We start from the raw sequence: 27415 nt of genomic DNA, 5'->3' as shown, positions 1-27415 counted from the left end.
TGTATTTTATTATTAGATGAAATATAATCATCATTTTTCTTGAATTGGGTAACAAATTTCTCTAATGACAATTCAAGAGAAATTATATATATATATATATATATATATATATATATATATATTTATATTACACACACACACACACACACACAATGTATATTAAAAATTATTTAAATTATTATGGGTGCCTGAAGTTCTGATTCTTTCTCAAAACATTTTATTGGTCATATACAAAATAAAAGAAGCTGTAATTCAACAAACATACATTATATACAACAGTACATCAATAAATTAGCCACATCTGAGAAATGGTTAACTGCATGGTTCAAATCCACAGTCATTAAATAGGAATACAGTGTTGTATCTATAGAATGCAAAAAAGTACAACAATTTAATTAATAAATAGTTACAATTCACCCAATGTGTTACTGTGTTTCATACAAAGTACTGTAATATCTTATTATAACCCATTGATAAAATAACCAAAACATATTCTATCAATGTTCACCAATCATAAACTCACATTTCATAGCTTTATTTGATGACCCACAAATCTAGTGTCAAATATAAAAACCTGTACAGTCACTTGCTTTCCAAACAAACAATGTGATGAACTATTAGCCTAAAGCTTGATAACATTGCCATTAATGTGCTGACTGAAAAAAATGTTGCTTTTTAATAGGATTCATTGATGAACCAAGACACATTAAAACAATGGCAGGACCAATTGCATAGCCTAACGTTAAATTAATATAGTCACAAGACAATAATATAGTAGCAATGTCAATAGCTCTGTCCCAAAACTTAGTGAGCTTCCATGTCACCTGCTTACAGGCATGTTAACTGAAATGGAGCATTTTATTGTTACTGGTTTGACACAAATAGTGCTTCTCACAGTAAGTGCACAAGAGTCTGTAGATACAATTGATTTTGACATAAGGGCCTTTCCCACTTTTCTATTGTTCTTCTATGTAAACACGCACTAGACGGACAAGTTTGACAGTTGCGCTCACATCTTTTGTGTCTCGCGCATGGCACGCCATTATAAAAAAAAAAAAAAAAAAAACCAGGGTACTCAAGTTAAAAGATGTTTTAAAAAAACAAATTCCACTGCTTGCGTATTGTGTTTTTCAAAGCATAAATGTGTTCTGTGCGAATGGCCCCTTTACACCATTTCTAAACTGGATGCTACAAAACACAATAGAACCCAATCAGTAATGCTGTTTACACTGGACGTGATGAGATACAACAAATCCCTGACAGTTACACCATGTTTAGACTGGGGCCGCAAAAGCTTGAGGCTGTCTACACTGGATGTGACAAAACAACAGTTGCAAATCCATTTGTTCTCGTGTCAGAAGTAGCGTGAGCGCGTGAAGTACGTCAGAAATAGAATGAGGCATCATTTTTTTTTGTCTGGGATTTGTCGTGTTGCATCATGCCACATCCAGTGTAGACAGCATCACTGATTATAATGGGTTCTATCTGCTTCTGTTGCGCAGCTCGTGTCTAGTGTAGACACTGTGTTAGAAGTTCAGAACTTCTTTTAGCTCGGGTACTGCGTTCTTAGAATGCCGTGTTGTGCGTGAGACACTGCAAAAGATGCAAGCGCAATGGTCACATCCGTCTAGCACACGTTTATAGAAAAACAATGGAAAAGTAGCGCTGTGGAATGAAAAAAATGCGTTTTGTGTGAATGTTACTAAGCATCCACAAGTATGTTTATCTATACTTTTCGATAGTGAATGAAACAAAAGTATGCTTTAAGTATGAAGTATGTCCATCATCTGATTCATTTTTGACTGAGCTTGTCAAAATACATTCTGGGACTAGATATACTGTATGCAATACTGCTATACAATTTGGCCAGAACAGGTTGCATTTGAAGGCATAATGTTGCTGCCTACCTCTTGAAACAGAGTCAGGAATGTGCCTATGATGCATTAGGATACTAGGGTTTGGAACAGAGCTAATAAACACACTTACAGAACATTTACCTTCACAGCAGTGACTGTATCTCAGTGAAATATCTTTCTCCTTAGCAGTAATTTTACAATAGTGCTAAAATACAAACTACCACAAACATCATCTGTCTAAAAAAAAAAAAAAATCAACACTTTGTGCACATAAGGGTACAGTGTGGCACTTATTCAAGAACTACATTAAACACCACAGAGAAGTGCTGTGTGAAAATAGTGTGCAGGAAACCTCAAGAGAAAAACTCCAAAAAGCTGCTTTTCAGACAGAGTGAATGTGGCGAGTGCATTATGTGAGCAATGAACTCTAACAACAGTCATCAAACTGCTGAAAGAATATGTCCTATATGCTGAAAACGTGTGCTGCAGGAAATGTTTTCAGACTACTGAAATACTGATTGGTGTGGCCTTGAATCTGTGATGTGAGGCGGAGCTGAGGTGAGGCAAGAGGGCAGTGCATTCATGTCACAGTGAATCAGTTTCAATCTCTTCATTTTTATCTTAAAGAAATAGTTCATCCATAAATGAAAGCTGTCATTATTACTTGCCCTTGTGTTGCCAGTCATGACTGCAAAATAAGCCCCACCAGGGTGATCGAGATCAGAGGCAAGCAGTTTCTTGTAACTTCTAAGACTAGTTTATGCAACTGACCCCAGGTTTTTTTAATCACACTGAATCCTTTGTTTTGCTGTCTGTACATTTTTCTGCTTATTTACTTCATATTCGGCAACATTATTGATTTGACTGCACTGATGTTGACATCACTGTTTTCCCCAGACCTGCTTTATAGCTGAGTTGATCACATTGATGATCTTTGCACAGTTATTGAAACAAACTGAATTAACACTGAACTGATTTTAGCTGAATAATAATTCTATTGTCGTTTTAGAAATGATTTACATAAGAATTTAATTCAATTTGCATCATTGATCATTATTTTCCTGTTTATCCCTGTAAAGCTGCTTTGAAACAATCTGTACAGTATAAAGCGCAATGGAAATAAGGTGACTTGACTGTTTGAGGGGAGGGATGTGCAGAGAATAAATTACTTAAATTTCATTGTATAGCCTCAGATGACTTGGAATATAGAGGCACAAGTCATACACACTACTATTATAACTTCTACTTCTACACTACTATTATAACTATAACTGTATGACACAGGTTTCATTTGCGGGTAAACTATCAATTTAGATCAACTGCAGTGACCTGAAATTTCTCAGGGTCTTTAACGCTTTGCCATGCCAGAGAGTTTATTCCATTTCCCCTCACTTATCCTTTCAGATTCACAGCTGTGACACACATCAGGGCTATAAGTTGAAATACTTCTGCAACTTTTTTATATTACACTGAACATTTGTCCTGAGAAAACAGTAGGGAAGAGCATATCAAAATAAGTCCATTTCATTAGTGCATTTCACTTACCCTGATCATCTCACAGAGAAATCTCATGAAGCTTATTTCAAACGCCTGTACGTAGTTCTGCTCTGAATCAAGAGTCAACATCAGATCCAGAACATGAGCAAGACAGGGTTGACAATCAATATTCTTATAATATATTATAGCTCTGTTCCAAAACCTAGTGAAGGAATGCCTTGCTGTCTGCTACCAGACTTACCAGTAGGCAGCAATCTATCTAAAACGGATTCTTGAACTGATCTGTACTGAAGTGACATTCTACATGGGAGGCAAACACTGTACTCAGTCAAATTCAATAGAAAGAAAAAAAAAACCACACATACCACAAACAAATATTGGGTAAACAATCCCTTTTGGATTATTTCTATACACACATTTTAGCAATGATTACAGTTACTAAATGTAATAACTTTCCTGTTCCTCTTTCATTTTCAGCCCCTCCACAATCAAATCAACTCCCAGTGGATAAAAGTCCCCCTCTACTGTATTTTTCTTCTGCATATTTCCCTCAGCAAGTATTGGCTATTTATAACTGACATTTAGGGTGTTTTTGTTTCCCTGCCTATCTGACCCGAGATGCTGGGAAAGGCTCCGGCATCCCTGCAACCCTACATAAGACGAGCGCTTTGGAGAATGGATGGATAGATTTCTTTAATTTTTCAGTGAGCTGGTTACCTGTTTGTGAAGGACACATGCAATGCTTCCTTGCCTGATAGCACACGTACATCATGGAGACGTTTATTTGATGGCTACATTTACATCTGCAATTTGTTGTCATTTTTGTTGCACGTGTTTGCTCATCTGCAAGACGTTTCCTGTCAGATGTTGAATAGACATTTAGAAAATGTCTTAAAGATGTTTATGATTTAGAATATATGTAAAACTGCTTTTTCTAAGATGTTTATTAGATGTTTGTACACAACAGATGTTTTCCAGATTAAGTGCTCTTTAGCAGACACCTTTGTTCAAAAAGATACCAAGTAACCCAGATAGCACGTCTCAGTCTTCATGTTGGGGAAGCACATATGACGCTCTACACAGTGTCTACAACAGACACAAAAGCAGATAGAACCCATTATAATCAGTGATGCTGTCTACACTGGATGCAGTGCGACACTACAAATTTCCGACAGTAAACTGATGTTCCGTTCTATTTCTGTCGTACTTCAAGTGTTTGCGCTACTTAAGTTCTGACATGAAGAACAAATGGATTTGCAGTTGCTTTGTCGCATCCGGTGTATACAGAATCAAGCTGTTGCAGTGTGGCACGAAACACCAACTGTCGCGTCCAGCGTAGACATGGTGTTAAAATGCTGGTCAGTTCACTAGGTTTTGGAACAGATCCACAACTTCATCACTTTGCAGATTATTTAAATTTAGTTCTTGCTATTCTTGTTCAAATGTTGTCCCAAAACACAGATAAATTGTGTTTTGCCAAACTGCCTGTGCTGGAAGAGAACCACAAACTGACTATGCACTGTTATGAAGCGCCACACTGTGTTTGTTATAGTCAGCTGCAGTAAAGCTGGAAGTTTTATCATTCAACAAAACCCAGATGTTCTGTGCGCAACACATCTTCATTACAGAGATATGGAAGGAGCCAATATGAATGACTGGCTTCTGTACATCATCTATATTACGTCATAATATTCATTTAAAGAATACAGCAGGACACTTACACAGTGAACAACACTGTCACCTGACCACATACACAGTACGCCACGCGCTACCCCGTTGCACGTGTCTATTTACTAGAAAAGCAATCAGACTTCAATAATAAGCCACTTTTGGTACAATTGCAAAATTGATATCAAACTATTTTTTGTTCATATAAATAACAGTTTTTTTCTGTTTTCCAGCAAGAAAAACAACAAAGATTTTAGTTGGAGTAAGACATCAGAGATCATTAGCTAACGATTCAACAATAAAGCCTGTGCTGGGCTGCTTCTGGAAATTAAATGCGACCAGCCCATCCATACAAAGCACAGAACAACAAAACTACAGCTCTACGACTCTGAACAAAGTTATGATCAACACTTTTACCAACACGGTTTACCAACTTCAAATATTTTCTAAATGCAAATAAATGCCTCCTCTTTGCGATGTTTTTAAGGATAGGCTCTCCCATAACTCATGTCTGCAAAAGATGAACATCACCTGCCAGACATTTTAACAGGGCCTCTGCTCTCACATGCATAAATACAGTAGTTTATTGCCTCTCCTGGTCATATTCCTCAGAATATAACTTGTAAACATCATTCCACTAAATGGAATTGAACTCAACAGGAAAGAAATTTGATAACAGAAAATAAGTTTTGCTTGCTTTGTGAATTACAAGATCCTTATTTCTTATACCATTTCTGATAGAACAGTGAATATATTTAGTTTTTCCCCTCAGTATATCAGTCAGTGGACAATATCAAGCACAGGTGACTCAAGTTGGAGCTAAAGTTAACCCAAAAACTTGTGACATCATTCAAAGTTAGTCATACAGGTTGTCAACACAAAAATAAGAGATTTATCAGAATGTCCAGACTCTTTTCCATACAATGAGAGCATATAGTTACCATGTCTCACATAAAAAAGTACCATATAAAGGATATGACTTCTGCATTACATTCCAAGTCTTCTCAAGACATATGATAGTTTTCCATAAGGAACACACCCAAATTCAAATCGTTATTCATTGACAATCTCGCCCTCTGCTGCAGCTCTCGAATTTCTGCAAGCACATTAAAGGTCTTCATGGGTTCACTTTGATTCAAAAACCCGAGGTCCGACCCGAGATTCAAGCGGGTTTGGGTCCAAAACTTTGACGAGTACCTTGGACATGGGTTGGGTCTGATTTTAGTTTTTTAAATAAATGTGCTTTCGCTGAATAGACCCGAGAAGACTTAAAATATGCCAAATTTCTATTATTTGTTTTGTGTGCTTAACAATATTTTATTATGTAAAAGAAATACATATTAAATAATTCTACGAGAATGTTACCATCCCCTTCTTCTATGTTCTCTGTCAGTCCGTGCTTCTTGTGTGTAAATTACCAAACCGTCCTAACGTGTGCAGCAGCAGATCCATATAACTGCACTTTGCAATACCTGAGGCATTTGAAAGAATGAGTGCAGGGATTTGCTTATTAATATTAACATTAATATTGTCATTTTATGTGCAACGTAAAGCTTGCAAGCGGTTTATCTAATTGGAATTGCTCGCCCAAGCGGAAAAATTATTAAGTGTTGGCAGGTATTGCAAAAAGCCATCTAAATGCAGTTGATGCAAAACTAATCATAAACATTTAAGCCATAACTGTATAATTTCTTGTTTTTCCTCAAACAAAACAATGTGTGAAATCCACGAAAACATATTCTGCAAATTTTTGAAGTATAGGCCACTTTATCTGGAACATGGCTTAATTTAGCTAACGTAAATGTTACAAAGAGGGGTTGGAGAATGAACTTCATCAACAAATAAGAAGATGGGCATACTTTAAAAGCTACATGTGTTTCTTCTTTGTCATCTTTGATTTTGGTCTGTGTCATACCAGGTTGAAAAAGTTACCACTAGCCACTGGTGTTCTGCCTCTGTTACATTCGGGTTTGAAAAAAATGCCATCGGGTCAGCCTTGGGTCTAATTTTATTGGGACTGGCTTGGGTTGGGTTTATCTTTATTTAAATGAATTTATGATTGTTGGGTTCGGGTAGGACATAGGACCACTGCACATATTTGAATTTGGTGTGCCAAGACGTACCTCATCAGGTTTGATGTCAGTGACAAATGGCATCAGTTCTTGTGTCTTCAATCACAGGTTGTTTACATGGTGAAGTGTGATTTTCTGCTTGACCTTCTCTGGTCAATGTATGCTTTCTCTGTATGGGAAAAAAACCCAGCACAAAAACTTCTCCTTTTGTGTTCTATGGACCAAGTAATAGGAGTTTAGTACCAAATGATGGTGACTAAATGACAAATTTAAAAATAATTTTTGGGTTAAGCTCAAGTCTGCGTAATATTCTGATTAATGAAATGTTGATAAAAATTGTTGTTCATTAACCACAAGGGTTGAAATTTACAGATTAATCTCTAAAAAGAAATGCACTCTTTGAGTATGTTATGTCCTTTATCATTTTTTTTCTGAGAGATTTTAGAGTTGTCTGTTTATATTTTTATAGTCACAGAGCAGATCTTGCTGAATGTTATCACCTCGTATCATAGCATGAGTAAACCTGTGCCTGATGGATACGCCAACCAATATACTTACAAAATGCTCCCCATTTGTGCATTAAGACCGTGCTTCTGTTTTGGTCTTGACAATAGTGATGACGCTGGTAGTGGCCACTTTGCCTGGTATGAGGGGCCCTATGACAGATGTGATTGGGCCCCTGGCACCGGCCACAGGGCTGCGGGCCACAGTTCTGGCAAAACTCTGGAGAGCCTCATATTTGGAGCGCAGCACATCAAGCTCCACTTTCATGCTGGCGTTCTCCGAGGCGAGCTTCTCCACCTCTTGCTGAAGCTCTGCCTTCTGTTTCTCCAGCTCCTCCTTTTGCGTGACACGTTTGACGCGGCAGCTGGCGGCATAGCCACGGTTTTTGAGTGTGCGCCGCCGCTGTTTCAACTGCAAGATTTCCTCTTTGGTCAGACCGCGCAAGTGCTGGTTCAGCTCTCGCACAGACATGGACACCAGCTCATCATCCGTGAGACTCGTGCCATTCTCACCTGGCTCTCGCTTCACCTGCAGACAACCGCAAGGGACGAGATCACGAGGGAAGCAAGGGAAGGGAGGGAAGGGAGGGCAGGGGAGACTGGGGGCAATTGTAATGGTTCTAAACATCAAACAAGCTACAGTGATGTGCCTTATTCAGCACATGCCCAGTAAATGTATTTATCAGAGAAGATGAAGGGTAACATTTTAGAATAAGGTTCCATAAGATAACACCAATACATGAACTTACAATGAACAGTTTGTTAACCTTAATTAATGTTAAATTCAATGTTTACTAATACATTTTTAAAACAACATTTGCATTTGAATTTGTTAACATGCACTAACATGAATGAACACTGAATAATTGTTTTATTAACTAATATTAACAAAGATATATAATAAAAAATATTGCACATTGTTAGTTCATGGTAGCTACATTTCTGTTAACAAAAGAAAATGTGATTTATTATGTGATTTAATACTTTTCTATTGCTGTCTTAAGCTTTGAATTTAGATTTGGAGACACTTTCATTTGAAACATCACATACCTTCAGTGCTTTGTTTCCCTTGTTTGTAGTAGTCATACCACGAGAGCCGCTCTCCTCTGCCCTGCTCGACAGGTCTGTCAATACAACAGAGAGTTCACGATGGTCAGACAAATGTTTCTCAGTCTGGAGGGTAGACACACAGGAGTTGATCATCAAGGTCATAATTGTATTCAAAAGTTGGGGCGTAAAAAACACAATCTCAATTCAATCTCTATAAACACACTATCTCTCTAAACAGTCTCTTTACACAAACTTTGCACTACATAATCAAACACTCCTTGCTAACTTTCTGGCCAGAACACATAAAACTGGAGCATATGAATTTTTTTTTTTTTTTTTTTTTTTTTTTTTAAGTATGGCTGAACGCTGCTGCACCAATAAGGATGCAGCATCAGGAGCCTGCAGGAGCCAATGAGACGTCATTTCTGGACACACACATACAGACACTCCCAAAACAACTAAACAACCAAAACACAGAGACAAAACCATAGGGTTGTAACCGACAAGGCACAGCAATAAAAAGTCGTTACTGCAAACAACCAGAAGTGTCTCAGAAGCACCAAACTGCTGCCATCTGGGATGATAACAATTGAAAGCAACAATACACAGAAAACTGAAGTACCAAGAATTTACCCATTGTGAATTAATTTTTAAACATTCCTGAGAGAAGCATGTGGGGATGAAATTGAAGCAGATGTGTCACAGTGGGGTTGTTGTCACACAGGCAGAGACAGCAGCATCGATCAGACATACTTTTCTCTACACACACATACACACCTTCTGCTGGTTCAGTGGCTTATGGCACATTCCAGGGCCCAGCTTTATGATGGGGCTCCTCTCTGACTGCACCAGTGGAGAAAGGTTTGTGTCATCTTATTGGGTCTTGATGGACTAGCACAAACAAATGTCCTACGCCATCAAATAAGGATGCTAGGACAAGTGACAGACATCTCTTAGAGGGTAAGGAGAAGACCCCAAGTATCAAGCCTGGGAAAGACAGGACTTCTCATTGGTCCACAGGCAGTTTCTGCCCTTCACCCATCTTGAGACTAATTCCTAAGGTTTAGGCCCGGACCACCATACAAATTCCTTAGGACCTTTTGGATGCATAAGTGTTAGCTGAAACAAACAGAGGCCACAAGAATCCATCCAAATCCATTCATAACCTTGTTTGGAAAACTTATAACTGATAGAAACTACAACACATCCATTTCATACTTCCAGAGAGTATTCTCAGTGACAGCTACAGTGGGTACGGAAAGTATTCAGACCCCCTTAAATTTTTCACTCTTTGTTATATTGCAGCCATTTGCTAAAATCATTTAAGTTCATTTTTTTTTTCCTCATTAATGTACACACAGCACCCCATATTGACAGAAAAACACAGAATTGTTGACATTTTTGCAGATTTATTAAAAAAGAAAAACTGAAATATCACATGGTCCTAAGTATTCAGACCCTTTGCTCAGTATTTAGTAGAAGCACCCTTTTGATCTAATACAGCCATGAGTCTTTTTGGGAAAGATGCAACAAGTTTTTCACACCTGGATTTGGGGATCCTCTGCCATTCCTCCTTGCAGATTCTCTCCAGTTCTGTCAGGTTGGATGGTAAACGTTGGTGGACAGCCATTTTTAGGTCTCTCCAGAGATGCTCAATTGGGTTTAAGTCAGGGCTCTGGCTGGGCCATTCAAGAACAGTCACAGAGTTGTTGTGAAGCCACTCCTTCGTTATTTTAGCTGTGTGCTTAGGGTCATTGTCTTGTTGGAAGGTAAACCTTCGGCCCAGTCTGAGGTCCTGAGCACTCTGGAGAAGGTTTTCGTCCAGGATATCCCTGTACTTGGCCGCATTCATCTTTCCCTCGATTGCAACCAGTCGTCCTGTCCCTGCAGCTGAAAAACACCCCCACAGCATGATGCTGCCACCACCATGCTTCACTGTTGGGACTGTATTGGACAGGTGATGAGCAGTGCCTGGTTTTCTCCACACATACCGCTTAGAATTAAGGCCAAAAAGTTCTATCTTGGTCTCATCAGACCAGAGAATCTTATTTCTCACCATCTTGGAGTCCTTCCATGCGGGCTTTCATGTGTCTTGCACTGAGGAGAGGCTTCCGTCGGGCCACTCTGCCATAAAGCCCCGACTGGTGGAGGGCTGCAGTGATGGTTGACTTTCTACAACTTTCTCCCATCTCCCGACTGCATCTCTGGAGCTCAGCCACAGTGATCTTTGGGTTCTTCTTTACCTCTCTCACCAAGGCTCTTCTCCCCCGATAGCTCAGTTTGGCCGGACGGCCAGCTCTAGGAAGGGTTCTGGTCGTCCCAAACGTCTTCCATTTAAGGATTATGGAGGCCACTGTGCTCTTAGGAACCTTAAGTGCAGCAGAAATTTTTTTGTAACCTTGGCCAGATCTGTGCCTTGCCACAATTCTGTCTCTGAGCTCTTCAGGCAGTTCCTTTGACCTCATGATTCTCATTTGCTCTGACATGCACTGTGAGCTGTAAGGTCTTATATAGACAGGTGTATGGCTTACCTAATCAAGTCCAATCAGTATAATCAAACACAGCTGGACTCAAATGAAGGTGTAGAACCATCTCAAGGATGATCAGAAGAAATGGACAGCACCTGAGTTAAATATATGAGTGTCACAGCAAAGGGTCTGTATACTTATGACCATGTGATATTTCAGTTTTTCTTTTTTAATAAATCTGCAAAAATGTCAACAATTCTGTGTTTTTCTGTCAATATGGGGTGCTGTGTGTACATTAATGAGGAAAAAAATTAACTTAAATGATTTTAGCAAATGGCTGCAATATAACAAAGAGTGAAAAATTTAAGGGGGTCTGAATACTTTCCGTACCCACTGTATTTGTAATACAACATTCAGCTGTTAATGTACAAGTGAATGCATGCATGATAGTTCAATCTTTTTCCATCATGTTTGAACTCTGTATTCGACATTGCTTAAAGTTATTCTGATGATGGTTTGGGAAGTGAGCAATGTATTGGTAAAACTTTAAAAACACTGTTCTAACCGTGTGCTTTTGATTAAATGATTTCCACAGGTGAAAGAAGGGTGGGCCATGCTGTGTGTTATATGACTAATTTACATTAATGTTACATAGCTGTTGCCAGTTAAAAACAAATAATCATTTTTGTTTAATGCATAATAAGATTCTTTTATTAGTTTCAGAGAAACAACAGTTTATAGCCATACCCAACTTAATGCCAAATTTACTATAAGTTGAGAACAACAGAGAGTGTGTGAAAGAAGGGAGAGAAGTCATTATTCTGACACATTTGCCAAACCACTTTATTTTTAATTTGCTGCATCTGTGTTGTTAGTAGATTACCCACACCTGATTATTAGGGCTGGGCAAAAAAAAAAAAAAAATAATTTGATTAAAGGTGCAATATGTAATATTTCTGTCCGCTAGAGGTTGCTAGAGGCCTATTCAAAACAAAGGCGTAGCTTGATGATGGCAAGTTTGAGCGCGGAATCTTGGGACATGTGGTCTTCACATCACAGCCGGTGGAAACAATCGGGATAGGTCTCAGGAAGAAATTATGTTCATTGATGTGATTATTAACGTTACTGTAGTATGAAGCAGAGCAGGACCGAGTGTTGTGGGAGCTGAACGAGGCCGCTGGAGCGATTGCGCAACACACGCCTCACGAGCAGCGGAACTTTTATTATGCCACAGTCGCCGGCGCCGCTTCTGCTTTTCCGGTCATGAGTATGAGGTAACGCAGCTCTGTTTATCATATTAGATACATTTGAGAATGTTGAAAATAATGTTATAATGTTACTCTGTGCGTTCGCTCGGCGGCTGTGGGACACTTGTTTGAGACACACTGCAGTAAGATAGATCGATTTTAGAATATCATATTAAATGCTGGATGGCTTGTGTTGATAAATGGCATGCAATTAATTTTAAAACGTATTGTATGACGGAGAAAATTCTGTATCACTATTACTAAAAATAAAGCTGCATCTCATTATGCTACGTTAGCTACTTGACAAAATAGTGTTTTTCTCTGAGGCATGGTAAAGCATGGTACTCGCAAAAAAAAAAAAAAAAAAAAAAAAAAAAAAAAAAATCAAGAAAATTAGATTTAAACAATAAGACTAAACGTGTTGAGCTATATAACAATAATTAGTTTTCTGTCTATAAATGTAACCAAACAGTTGTTCCCTTGTCTATCAAAACATGTAAATATTAAAGCGTCTTTGGTGTTTCCATGGTTTTTACAAAATAAAACCAGAAACCGAGGGTAACGTGGGTATGACGTAATTGACAGAGGCGACTCCTCACACGTCCTGGAGCCTTGGTTAAAATTGCAATTTTCTCACGATTTACAAATAGTTGGAAACATTTGGGATATTGTAAGTACTCAAGTGAACAAAATATATAACACTGGCCAAGTGGTTTTTTAGATATTTTACTGCAAAAATCTTCCATATTGCACCTTTAATCTTTTTTTTTTTTAAATGTGGTTTATTCGATATTGCTTCTCAAAATCCATGAATCTATCTTTTTTCTGTATTTATTTCAGCAATCATTGAACATAATATCTAAATAACATGAATCTTATTCTCCACTAGGTGTCATCCTCTTATTCCCCTTGCGCCATGTTACAATAGGGTCACTGTTATTCATTCAGTGCTTAACATGACGGATGCAGGTGCGCCTTTCCACGTGAAAGACGTTCCTGACAGTCGAAGAAACTGTCATGATTGGGCCAACAATGCATGGTCACTAAAGTTTATCAGTTGCACGTGTTTTTATGCCTTGCCAATTTAAATATTCAAGCACAAGAAGATGTGAAAGAGAACTGAATTCAGCACTGGTGCGCTGTGTGAGAAGTTTTGTGTGCTTTTATGTGAAGTTTTATAAGCTGTTTTATTGTGTATTTTTACACATTGTTATTTTGTGTAAACAAATGACCTAATAATGACCAGGAAAAAATATTAATTATAAACCATCCCGAAATATACTGTGACTCTTATTCTGTAAGGTCTGCAGTCTGCATTGTAGCAGGCTGCTCATTTAAGCTCAGATGAGGGAGATAAAATATGCATGCTTACAAACGTCTAAAACATATTACCATATAAACATAATGTAGTAAACGTCATAATTCATCAACATTACCTTATAAGCAATCACTTGGCATAAATGTGCGCTATTCATTAATTGCGAAGTAGTCTGAAGTGCTGCTGCGCGAGCCTGTAGAGCATGTAACAGCGCCGCTTTCCCCCCGTTAGATCAGCACGTTACACTTCAAATGTGCGCATCTTCCACACAGGACAGCAGTCCTGACTGGATATCTTCCCAAATCATCCCTCTCTATCATTTTCATCTTGTTTTTATTTGTTGATGAAAATTAGAGTAGATTTTAGTCATAGTTTTAGTCATTCAAAACGCATTTTTATTCAGTCGTCTCGTTTTCATTCGTGAAAAAATGTTGTTGACGAAAATTATTTGTCAACGAAATTAAGACTGGTGCGAATACTAAATTGAGTTCTCTTTCACGTCTTCTTGCGCTTGAATGGACATATCCACACAGAACTATGTCAAAATGCCCATCTTGGCGAGTATCCTCATAAACAGTCGGTTATTGCTTAAGTGAACATAAAAAGTAAAGAAAGACAACACGTGTACAGTATCAGTATATTGGGTCCGTGCATTAGTCTTAAAGTGACAACAACTTGATATTCCTGCTGCTGTGAGATATATCTAACTGCAGAACTGCAACGCTGCATGTGACAGCAGTTTCAGGACAGCAGCACCAGACTGTATTCATTTAGTAGTTGTGTTGATTACTCTCAAGGTGTACACTACAGTCTCCATGCAGGCTCACGGCACCCGCAACACCAAGATAAAGGTTAGGATTAGGATTTTTTTCTCTGTAGTATTATAGTACAGTGTATATTAGACCGTTTGTTGTTTGCTTTGGGAATCTGAAAGAACGCTTGAACCTGAAAATGCTGATGCATGATGTCAGACTTAAGAAAGCGGACAGTAGACCGTTGAACCACTGAAAAGAACAAATCAGAGCTGATCAGATCCATAGGAAAACAGAAAATGCTGAGTGAAGGCATTAAAAGAGGGCAGGTGAAGAAATGGAGAGAGACAGAGAGAAGGAGAAACAAAGAAGAAATAGAGCAAGGGAACATGGGGGTTGGCAGCCTTGTGAAAAAATGCATCCTCAGCACATTTGGGCTAGCTTGCAAAACGAAGGGTAAAAACCCCTGATCTCAGCAAGGACCCCAACCAAGGCACCAATTAGGAAGTTGTGTAGCTGAACTTAAATGACTAGAGCAATCATTTCCAACCTTCAAAGCCTGGCAGCATTCATAAATTTAGAGGGTGCAATGATGCAATGATACATAAATTACAGTATACATACATATGATAAATGCTGAGCCAACAAAAGCGCTGTGGCCTTGTGTCCCTGTGTCATGTGTTACTGATTGCCTTCCTTTACCGAGGCCTCAGGGACTAGTCCACAGATGGATGCCATTAGGCCGGGCTATGCTAAAGAAACACCGACCTGCCCCATTTACCTGTCCTCTAAAGCACAATGTGACCTACCAATAAAATAAAACAAGCTAATTTCACTGCTCCTGAAGATACTACACAGCTCTCTGGAATACGTTTTTTTTTTTTTTTTTAAGTATTTCTTTATAATGAGCATAAAACCACTAAATTGACCACTATCCCATTTTCCTACATAAGTGTTCTGGTGTGTGTCTCTCACTCCATGATTGCTCCTCACATAATAAATCAAGGATCATGAAACATAAATATGAGTTGAAATAAGTGTAATTTTGTAAATTGCCACATAATAAGCACATTAATGAATAATAAGTCATTACTTAGCCATTATATTTTCTTCGTAGTTTTAACACAATTTGAATTTGATTAGGATTTTCATGTTACATTTGAAATATATAACACTGTGTGCATGCAGAAGCTGTTTGAGTAGATTTCAGTTAGAATGTCTGGTTTAAACTAGAAAGAATTCTTCAAGACAAGTCTTTTGATAAATTTTTCATGCTGATGTATAATATGTAATGTTAATATAAACCATACTCAAACCATGGCTCCAACAAAGTTGTTTCCATTTAAAGGTGTAAACTTTTAAAAGTGATACTTAAAATGCTTGTTTTTATTAAAATACTTTCTTCTATCTCAGGTTAATGTCTAGAGTCAACAATAAGCAGGTCCAAAAAGAATATGCAGACTTTCTGAATTTCCTGTGCTGATTTTCAGAGAAAGTCTGTGAAATGTATTTAAACAGGTTTTTAAACAGGTTATTCAAACATAGCTTATACTACATGTGTTTTCATGCATGCGATCAGCTAAAGAAAAAAAAAAGAAAAGGAAAAAGAAAACCTGACAGCACAAAATTATTATTATTAAAAATATTTATTTTATTAAATTGATAAAGAAATATCTTACTATTGCAATAATACATACTATACTGTAAAATTAAAAAAACAATCATAATATAATAATAATATATTATAATACATGTTTTTTATATTAATAGAATTAAAGTATTATAGTAGTATTTATACTATTATATAAAGTATTAATAGAATTGTTATAATAATAATAATAATAAAATAATAACTATTATTATTATTTTATTTTATTTTACAGAACAACTGTAAAATTACAATACTAACATTTATGGTTAGTATGGCCCTAATTTCATTGTTTTCGAAAATTAAACCATTAAGCTTTTATTTTGGCGGAAAAAAATGCAGGAAGACCTTAACGCCTCTCTTTGTTGATAACAACAGATTTATAAACGATTCACATAAATTTGGGAAGATGGTTGGTTGCGCTCCCAAATGCAAAAGCGACTCAAACATGCAGCATTTGCATTTAGTGTGAATAGAAACTGAAAATGAACAAAGTGCTGTGCTTTACTCTGAAACATGCAGCGTGTCAGACTATATATTTATATAAATACATCACATCTGCTGCAATTTCATGATTGCACTAAACCATATCACATTCTGGCATCAATGTATTGCCAATATTCATTAAAAAGTTACCGGGCAACTGGCAAGTAACACTATTTCAACGCTAATTTTTACTCTCATTTGACTTAGGCTTTATCCATGACTAGATCAGGGATAAGAATCCATGCATGAATGCATTAGAATATGTAACATTTTGCAGTTTACACATTTAGTAATTGTTTAAAGGGATAGTTCACCCAAAAATGAAAATTATCCCATGATTTACTCACCCTCAAGCCATCCTAGGTGTATATAACTATCTTCTTTCAGATGAACACAATCCTCGATGAATAGTCGTCCTCCGGAAGCTAGTTATTTGAATTTATAAAGTTTTAAATGTGGATATTTTTCTTACAAAAATGCATCGCTTCAGAAGACCTTTATTAACCCCCTGGAATCATATGGATTAATTTTTTTTTTTATGGATGGATGCATTATTTTTGACTTCAAAACACGGCCCCCCCTTCATTCACAACCATTATAAACCTTGGAGGACTAAGGATATTTTTAAATATATCTCTGATTGTGTTCGTCTGAAAGAAGATAGCTATATACACCTAGGATGGCTTGAGGGTGAGTAATTCATGGGATAATTTTCATTTTTGGGGTGAACTATCCCTTTAAGGCCATTTCGTGATTTCAATCATCATACAGTAACCAGCCCATACATCCCCACCCCCAAACATTCTTTTCTCAGATTTACGCAATTCACGTGGGTCATACTTTCCAGATCAGAAAATACGGAAATCCATATTAATATGGAAAAATCACTTCCCTGCTTTTTAAAGTAAATGAAAGAACATTCAAATAAACCAAAATATTTAATAAACTAACACACCAAGATGGGGCGCGTTAAGAACTTGGTGTAAATCTGCTGTGCTTCCAGCGGAGTTCTGCATGCACAGATTCCATGAGGCCCTTACTATGAAAGCCATTTGTAGGGTGACTTTCTGAAGGGTGTAAACACTGTGCCACTTTCAAAATATTGCTCAGTTCGTTTGAGTGATCTGGCATGTACATTTCTGGCTCAGTCAATGTCAGCACTTCAGGATGGGACTACCAGTGATTGTCCAAACAATGGCAGATCCAAGCCAGACACTAGTGTTTGCAAAGTACAGAGAGAACGACATACTGAAATATGAAACATCTGCAATTCCACGTCAAGTCTTTCAAGGTCAAGCCTAAAGTCTCAAGATTTAGTCTTTTGCCAAGTCATGTTTTAAGTTATTTTATATCTTACATGTACTAGTTCTAGGGATTTCCTTATTCATTAAGTCATACAAAAAGATAAAAGTATTAAATGTTTTCAAGACAAAGAAATCATTTTTTTGAAACCACTTAAATGAGTGTTTTTTTATGTGCAACATTACAAACCAATTTCAGCTCTGAATGATTTTACTTGTAACAAAAATTACCTGAAATGAAAACTTTGTAACAGATATGTAACAGATATTCTGGGCTTTACTAAAACATTCATGGCTTAAAAGGGGTGGTTCACTCAAAATCAAAATTCTGTCATAATTTACTCACACTCATCGTTGTTTCAAAGCAGTATGCATTTCTTTCTTCTGAAGACACAAAAGAAGGTATTTTGAACAATGTTGGTAACCAAAACGTTTTGGTGAACATTGAATTCCATTGTTTGGACTACGGACAATTGTTTTCCCCCCTCAAAATATCTTCCTTTTTACAAAGAAGAAAGGAAATCATACAGTTTTGGAATGACATGAGGGTGAGTTAATGATGACAGAATTTTTTGGGTAACAAATGCCTTTAAGCCCCATTAGCCCACCCCTAGTGCTGCCCATGATACAGAATACAGCTGGCAAGAAGTACAGTGAATGATCATTATGGAAATAGACAGTCTCGTAAATTTTAGGGAAAGCTACTAATGTACATGCAAGTCATTTTCTAACCTGCTGACCTCTCGGAAGCCCTGATGCTCCTTAATGAAGACTGCCACTGCCTTTAGAAACCCTGCATTTAATTTCATGCATGATCAGCACCTCTTTCTGATCTTCTTCATCAAGTACAACCAGAAAAGAAAAAAAGAAGAAGAGGAAACGAGTAGTTTTATGCAGACCTAATCATCTCTCCCTTCAACAGAGTCAAGTCAATTATCAAACAAGCTCTGTGTGTCGAGCACCATTTAACTGCAAATTAAAAATCAGACTCGGCTGATGGCTGGGGTTGTGTTTCTTCGAGATGGGCATCAATTTATGTGCAGAGGGCAGGGAAGCCATAAACTAGCGGCTATTCAGAGCGTGAAAAGGAGATGCAAATTATTCTGAAGTTTCAGCAGTGAAGAAGCGACGATGCACCATTAACAGTCAATAACCCAATGGTAGCACTGTTGATAGATAGACAGTGATAGAGAAGTGGGGGTAGCCAAGACAATCATGAGAAGTATTCTCTCAAAGTCAGTCAGCTTTAAACACAATGGAGCCCAACTTTTGTGAAGAGATTAAATTTGTGAGCTCAATGAAAGGTAGATTCATTATTGACATTTGGAGTCACCCTCAAACATTGTAAAAAAGATTAGAGTCTCTTTCTAATGCTGTATTGATTTTGCAGGGTACACATGGGTAAGGTTTGGAATGCAAAAAAGCTTTTATAAACTATAAGCAAACATTTCTTTCCAGAGTTAAATACAGGGCACAAGTTTGGACTTGAGCAAAGTGGTAAATATTAAATGGCAGGGCCAAAAACCTGAGTTATCAAACAAATCAAATGTACTAGAACACTGTTAGAAAAAAAGAGCACAGAAGGACACAAGACAGAAGGACACAAGGAGAACAGGACTTAAAGGGAAAACACCTGATTTTAGGCAAACAGACAAATCAAGCTAAAACACCGCCTTTATTAAACAAGTTTGAATGACCTGTTGCCCAGCTAAAGAGGTCATCTTATAGGGAAAAAATCTGACTTTGGTGAAATAATAAAAAGGTAAGTCCTTTCTGAATGTTGTGATATTGGCCCACTGGTTATTTGTCCCGAAAAGGCTTTGACAATTTGACATTTCTGTTATCTTTCTTGCATTGGTAACAAACCTCCACTATTTTTCCTGCTTTGTTGCCAGATGTCAGGAGAATCCCCCGAACAGAGCTTTTCTCTTAAAAGGATACGTTTTCTGTCCAGAGTTTTACTTGTATCTTCTCAATCTGACAACTACACTCACGCGCAACAAATCACCAACAAACAACAAACATCTCATCACCAACAAACATGTATGTTGAAGTTTAGTGATGTCTATATTGTGAAATACAGCCAGTCTGTGTTCCCTCACGAGGGTGCATCTTCAATTTGCAGCAAATAAATCTGCAAATGAACGTTCTCTGTGACAAACTGTAATAAATACAAATATGAATCTCTACCATAGGCTATTGTTTGAGATCAAATGCACTTATGCAACCTCTGTGCTACAACAGAAAGTAAAAAGCTAATATTTGAAATTATTGGAATTAATATTAGGAGCCACTGTTTTTCTATTGATTTTCCGTTTGATGAAGCCATCAAAATCATAGAAATCCATGCTCCACCTACAGGCCTATTAGGTGAAGTGAAATGTGAAATGGCCTTTATTACTTTACCCCTTTTGATTATATATATATATATATATATATATATACACACACACACACACACACACACACACACATACATACATACATACAGGTGCATCTCAATAAATTAGAATATCATGAAAAAGTTATTTTTTTTTCTTCTGTAATTTCATTCAAAAAGTAAAACTTAAATATATTCTAGATTTAAAAGACATAAAGTAAAATATATCCAGACTTTTTTGTTTTCATTTTGATGATTACAGCTTGCTGCTCAAAAAAATCAGTATCTCAAATTATTAGAATATTTAATTTCAAGTTCTATTAAATTACCATTCTCAGGGTATAAATACTGGGTTTAGGTCAGTAATTCCAACAGCAGTCATGGGGAAGTCTGCTGACTTGACAGTTGTCCAGAAGACGATCATCAAGACCCTCTACAATGAGGGTAAGCCACAGAGGGTCATTGCTGAAAGAGCTGGCTGTTCGCAGAGTGCTGTGCCAAAGCATATTCATGGAAAGTTGACTGGAAGGAAAAAGTGTGGTAGGAAAAGGTGTACAAATGAAAGGAATGGTCGCACTCTTGAGAAGACTGTCAGGCGAAGCCGATTTAAGAACTTAGGAGAGCTTCAAAAGGAGTGGACTGAAGCTGGAGTCAGTGCATCAAGAGCCACCACACAGAGGTCTTCAGGAAATGGGCTACAACTGTCACATTCCACGTACCAAGCCACTTGAACCAAAGACAACGTCAGAAGTGTCTTACCTGGGCTAAGGAGAAAAAGAACTGGACTGTTGCTCAGTGGTCCAAAGTCCTCTTTTCAGATGAAAGTAAATTTTGTATTTCATTTGGAAATCAAGGTCCCAGAGTCTGGAGGAAGAGTGGAGATGCACAGAAACCATGTTGCTTGAAGTCCAGTGTGAAATTTCCACAGTGAGTGATGATTTGGGCTGCCATGTCATCTGCTGGTGTTGGTCCACTGTGTTTTCTGAAGTCCACAGTCAACGCAGCCATCTACCAGGAAATTTTAGAGCACGTCATGCTTTCTTCTGCTGACAAAGTTTTATGGAGATGTTGATTTCATTTTCCAGCAGGATCTGGCACCTGCCCACACTGCCAAATGTACCAAAAGCTGGTTCAATGACCATAGTGTTACTGTGCTTGACTGGCCATCAAAATCGCCTGACCTGAACCCCATAGAGAATCTATGGGGTATTGTCAAGAGGAAGATGACCAGACACCAGACCCAACAATGCAGATGACCTGAAGGCCGCTATCAAAGCAACCTGGGCTTCCATTACACCTGAGCAGTGCCACAGGCTGATTGCCTCCATGCCACGCCGCATTGATGCAGTAATTCATGCAAAAGGAGGCCCAACCAAGTATTGAGTACATAGAAATGAACATACTTTTCAGAAGCCTGACATTCTGTTTAAAATTTTTATTGATCTTATGAAGTATTCCAATTTATCAAGATAGTGAATTGGTGGGTTTTTGTTAAATGTGAGCCAAAATCATCACAATTAAAAGAACCAAAGACTTAAAGTACTTCAGTCTGTGTGCATTGAATTTATTTAATACACAAGCTCCACAATTTGAGTTGAATTACTGAAATAAATTAACTTTTCCACTACATTCTAATTTATTGAGATGCACCTGTAATATATTATATATATATATACACAGTCAAACCAAAATTTATTCAGACACCTTGAACATTTAATTTCATTCATTAATACAGTTTATTCACTATAGTTTAAAAAAAATGGTAATAAAATATGACAATATGATCTCAGAGTTAAACTGTGTCAAAAAATAAATAAATAAATAAATATATCTTAATTATGTCAGATAACACTTAAGCAAAACATGGTCAGGTCAAAGTGTTTGAATAATTTTTGGGTATAATATGTCACAGTTTACTTTATTTTGCTATCCTCACTTAGATACATGAACTATACCCTGCACCCACTGGTAAAAATATAAAATATATCAAATATATATATATATATATCAAAAATATAAAAAAAATGTCTGAATAATTTTTGGTTTGACTGTATATATACTCATTTACTTTATACTACATGGTAAAAGTACATGGTACATGGCAGAAAGAAAGAGAAAAGTTAAGGAACTGAAATTAAGGAACCAAAATTAGAATATAGAAACCAAAATGGTTAAATTACTTATGATTTCCAGTCTTATTCCAGACTAGTTAAAATTAGAATACAATATGAAATGGCATAAATAATAAAACTTCCGTGAGAGTTATTTGTCTTCAAGCCTAATTGTTTGTTAAATTTGAGCTCTTTGATGCAGGCTTATGCTGCATTAATTGTACTCTACATTAACATCTTTGAATAAAACTTAAAAAAACAAAAAAAACATTCTTGCACAGTGTTACGTCTCAAAGAAAGAAAAAAAAAATGCATAGCAACAGCAGGAAAAGACAACTGCGGTGAAAATAATAAAAAAAAAAAAAAACGCCCTCACTTACACTGGGTTTCATCATCGACACCCCTCCCAACACCCCCCAAAAACCCCATTGATCTTTTCTGGAGTCCTGAGTGCTGCATCCAGAACAGATAATGCTGTACCGAAGGACTAGGGGACTGTAATTTCTGCAGAGATGGCATTAGAAACGTAAGATTTGAGGAGCACCTCCTCCACTCATTAAACTCTTTCTTTAGGTTGCATCAACTCCTGTCTTAGCAAACCTTCAGCCAATGAATAGTAGATCATTTTGAACAGAAATACCAGTCAAAGCCTGTATAACAGACAAAGGGAAAGCTGGATTTCAACTAGGCATGATTTAAACTGGTACATCTTTCAAATGAAAACCACCATCTAAACCCCTGCTGCTTGATGAAGGCACTCATCTGTTCTTGCTACCTGCTCCGGCAGGTGCAATTACATACGGCTAGATGGGGTTCATGACACAAAAGGGCATCCTTATAAATGCCAGGCACATTTAGGCTTGCCCAAAGTCATTGCTGATTAGGTCTAAAGTCATATTACACAAATTTGTCCAAACACATGAATGTGTATTACACAAAAAGCAAAAGCACCTCATTCAAAATCCTCTGAACCTGGGATAATTCTTGTTATTTTTGTTCTGTCCTCCAGCTAATATTATAATATCATCATATTTTTGTAATAGCTGTTGGGTAAACAAGTGAGCGCAATAAAACCACAATGGCAGTTGACTAAAAGGTTGAACTGTGTTCAAGACAAAGCCATTTTTCATTTAATTAGCAGGTCAGGGCAACTTAAACTGTAAAATGTTTTAAATGACAACATTTGTTGACTAAAAATGGATTGATATTTCTGATATTACAGTTTATATTTTACATCAATTTGACTTTTCACATTATAATTATATTATGATGTATAATTTTGAATTATGATTGTCATAATTGTATTGCTAAAAAACCTTTAGACAGTTTAATGACAGGCTCCATTGTGGCAGCTTACCTCAGTGTGACAACAGATGCCACACTATTGGGCATGTTGTCAATGTGTTTAATGAAATATTTTTTTCCAGGGCAATAATGCAACAGTTTTTTTTTTTTTTTTTTTTGGAGCCAATACATATATACATATATGCCAGATTAGAGCTGTGTCTAAATATTTAGCCTAACCCCTATAATGTAAAAAAAAAATCCATAAATCAAATAAGGTACATGCATATATCCTAAAATACATGCAGAGTATAGAGTCTTGTGTAATAAGCAATATTCAAAAAGCTTTTAGGCACTTTTTTTTTTACAGTCTCTAACCATCAGCTCAATAGAGATTCTTGTGGCAGTCGGGAGTGCTGGAGATGCTCAACAAAAACCAGCTCCGGTGAAATGTTTTATGCGTTATCATATTATAACAGCAAGCAAATTAAAAAAACAAGCAGCCTTAGATGATTCTCAATACAATGATCAAATTTTTATCATTTAAAATGGAAATCACATTTGACAGAATTAAAACTCTGACAAACACAAAAGCATTCAAACAGGTTTTAAAGGTCTCTATAAACGCACAGCAACGTCTAATAATAGACATCGTTTCTCGCAAACGAGACCCACTAAAAATCATCTGCTTTTTAAATGTCATACTATATGGCACATGACCATCACGCTGACAAATTTGGAATGTAGATCCTGAGCTAGAAACATTCATGAACCGAGCAGCATTATGATGAATCAGCATCTACGCTCCAATTCGAACCAACAAAGCGATACACTTTATGATGCCTACTGGAAAGCCATCTGAATATCTGTCGAATATATTAAATCTTCTTTCACTCCGATATTTACCTCAACCTGAAAAATTGGATAGTAAAAGAACCAATTCCCCCAATCAGATATGAATATATGTATATTATGAATACAGCTTCATCGCATATTGACAAACACACGCGCCCTACCTGGTGCTGAAACGCACAGCGCCCTTATGATGAAACAGCAGCTTTGTGCTGATGTGTGTGTGTGCTCGCGCGCGCCTATCCACACATTTCTGCACATCCCCCTAGCTGTCACTATAATACCTCTAATTCACAGCAACACAGGGAATCCCCATAGGCTGCGCGCCTCTGATTCCACTCACGCATATTAAATATGTTTACGACACAAAGCAGCTCGTTTGCAGTTGTGAAACATCATAAATGCACGTGCGTTTATAGAGATACTTCAGGTATATGATATATAGTTATGTTATGAGAGTAAGTGGAGGCGTGCATGCACACTCAGCACAACAACATTCTCACACATTTCATGAAACAATAATCGAGTTGACTCACCAGTACAACAGATGTCTTTCTCTATGCGCGTGTAGAGTGAGCAAAGAACCCAAAGTGTGTTTGAGTGAAATCAGATGTGTAAATGTGTTATTATTGCTCGGATTCTCTTTCTCTTGTACTGAAATCATCAGACGTCATATGATGTTTGATCACGTGGCTTCATTCATGAAGGATCTACGACACCGCTCATTTAAAGGAGCAGTCTTGAATACAATTTTAACCATTAAAATGATACATTTTTGTTTTTAAATAATTCATCATTTATGATACACGGATGCTTTTATAAGTAATATCTCAACGTACCAAAACCCGTATTTTTTATTAAAATACATAGTGGTGAACTCTTTGTTAGATGGTAATATTTTACATTAGGTGGAAATGTGCATCCTTAATTAATGATTTTTTGAGTTTTTGATGTTTTGATACATTTACATTTTGTTTTCATACATTTATAGCCTACAATAAATTACAAATTAAATACTGAGAACATTTTCCTGTGCCAATTGCACTGTCATTTATGTACAGATGATTGAGTGTCACTGCCACTGTAATGTGACAAATAGAATTACAATCAGTGTTAGTTAGTTAAAAAAAAAAAAAGCACAGTTCAATCGGGTCAGCAAAACAGATTTTTTTTAAAGGTTTTTTTTTAGCTGGAATAACTCCCTTCAATATGATTTTTTAAAGACTGCATTGTTTTCTCTGTCCATTTAAACAAACACAAACGTTTCTAATGATAGAACAGTAGGCTAAAATCTAGTTTGTGCAAATCTACACAGGCACACATTGGGTTTCTATGTTCTATGGGGGACTTTATATAGAAATACTGATTTTTATATTGTACAAACTGTTCTCTCCCCTAACCCTACCCTTAACTTCAAAGTACTAATTCTCACTTACAAAGCTCTCCATAACCTTGGTCCTACATACTTATCTGACTTACTTCAGCCTTATGCTCCTGTTCGTTCCTTGCGCTCTTCTAGTGCAGGATTGTTAGTCACCCTAAAGTTTAGTCTGGTGACTCTGGGAACCAGGTCTTTTAGTGTTGTGGCTCCCAGGTTGTGGAATGCTCTTCCTCAAGACATCTGTCAAGCATCCACCCTTCTCTCCTTCAAAAACCTTTTAACCTGTTATGGATATGTTATTTGTTTGAACCCCTCTTTGTTTGTATCTTTAACCTATCTTTGTAAGTGACTTCTGTATTTTATTTTTTGCCCTTGGTATGTGTGTTGTGCTTTGATGTTGATGTTTATTTGGTTCTATTCTCGTATCTTTGTAAAGCGACCTTGCGCGCGCGTTTTGTTTTGCTTTCTTAGTGAGGACATTGCATAGAATGATAGGTCAATGATATTTTCTATCACCTAACCCCACTCCTATTCCCAAAGCTACCCATCACAGAAACATGTGCACATTATTAGATTAAAAAAAACAAAAAAAAAAAAAAAACACCATTTGGCTGATTTACAAGCCTTTTTATCTAGTGAGGACCAGTCAAATGTTCTCACTAGTAGGTTGTTAAAGTATTTCATAATATAAGTGAGGACATTTGGTCCTCACAAGTATAGCCAAAACAAGTACACACACACACACACACACGTTTGTTTTTGTGAATTGTGGGGACATTCCATAGGCGTAATGGTTTCTATACTGTGCAAACCATATTTTCTAAACCTACCCATCACAGGAAACCTTTTTTTACTTTCTCAAAAAAAAAAAAAAAAAAAAAAAAAAAAACTTGTGTATGATTTATAAGCCTTTTGAAAAATGGGGACATGGGGTAATGTCCTCATAAGTCACCCTCTCCTTGTAATACCTATGTCATACCCATGTCATTATACAAATTTGTGTCTTCATATGTCACAAAAACACGCACACACACACACACACACGCACACACACACACACACACACACACACACACACACACACAAATCGTTTCTTCAGATCAAGCAGGACTCTTAAATTGAAAGTAACTTCCTGGTAGTTTGCTGCTGGCTTCACATCATCACCCAGAGCAAACCGCTCCATGCACAAAAAGGTCCCTCAACCTCAAGCAAGAGCTGCAAGTAGATATAAAAACACATTCAGGAAAAAAAAGTTTTTGCTGGGTCAGATACTTTGGATCTTTGCTAGGGAACATACTAACTCTGAGATCTTAAAAAGCGTAGTTCACTAAAAAAAAAAAAATGTAAAACACCATTACCATTCCAAAACTTGTATGCATTTCTTTCTTTTGTGGAACACAAAAGAAGATATTCTGAAAAATATCTGTGTTGAGACAGAAGAAAGAAATTCATACAAGTTTTGAGAAAATTATAACAGAATTTTCATTTTTGGGTGAATTGATTTCTTTACATTTAAGGCATGTAAATAATCACTTCCTGGA

The 27415-nt window shown here is 37.0% G+C and overlaps 1 protein-coding gene across 5 annotated transcripts; it reads right to left on the bottom strand.

The window, feature by feature from the left end:
- Nucleotides 1–200: 200 nt before the first annotated feature.
- On the bottom strand, nucleotides 201–25186 carry mafga (v-maf avian musculoaponeurotic fibrosarcoma oncogene homolog Ga). Of its 5 annotated transcripts, XM_051887408.1 has the most exons (4): nucleotides 24658–24890; nucleotides 8647–8720; nucleotides 7652–8125; nucleotides 201–7262 (listed from the first exon to the last, which is right to left on the bottom strand). In XM_051887408.1, exons 1-3 carry the CDS (start codon nucleotides 24752–24754, stop codon nucleotides 7673–7675), a joined length of 624 nt encoding a protein of 207 aa, XP_051743368.1. In that variant the 5' UTR covers nucleotides 24755–24890; the 3' UTR covers nucleotides 201–7262; nucleotides 7652–7672. The 5 variants fall into 5 exon arrangements, with proteins under 5 accessions (XP_051743368.1, XP_051743369.1, XP_051743367.1 ...); XM_051887409.1 differs by lacking the exon at nucleotides 24658–24890 and adding an exon at nucleotides 25030–25186 and having other exon boundaries at nucleotides 201–8125; XM_051887407.1 differs by having other exon boundaries at nucleotides 201–8125; nucleotides 24658–24886.
- Nucleotides 25187–27415: the final 2229 nt, after the last annotated feature.

Source organism: Ctenopharyngodon idella, chromosome 3, assembly GCF_019924925.1.
Source record: "Ctenopharyngodon idella isolate HZGC_01 chromosome 3, HZGC01, whole genome shotgun sequence".
Taxonomy (NCBI): domain Eukaryota; kingdom Metazoa; phylum Chordata; class Actinopteri; order Cypriniformes; family Xenocyprididae; genus Ctenopharyngodon; species Ctenopharyngodon idella.
This window is presented reverse-complemented; position numbering and strand designations above follow the sequence as displayed.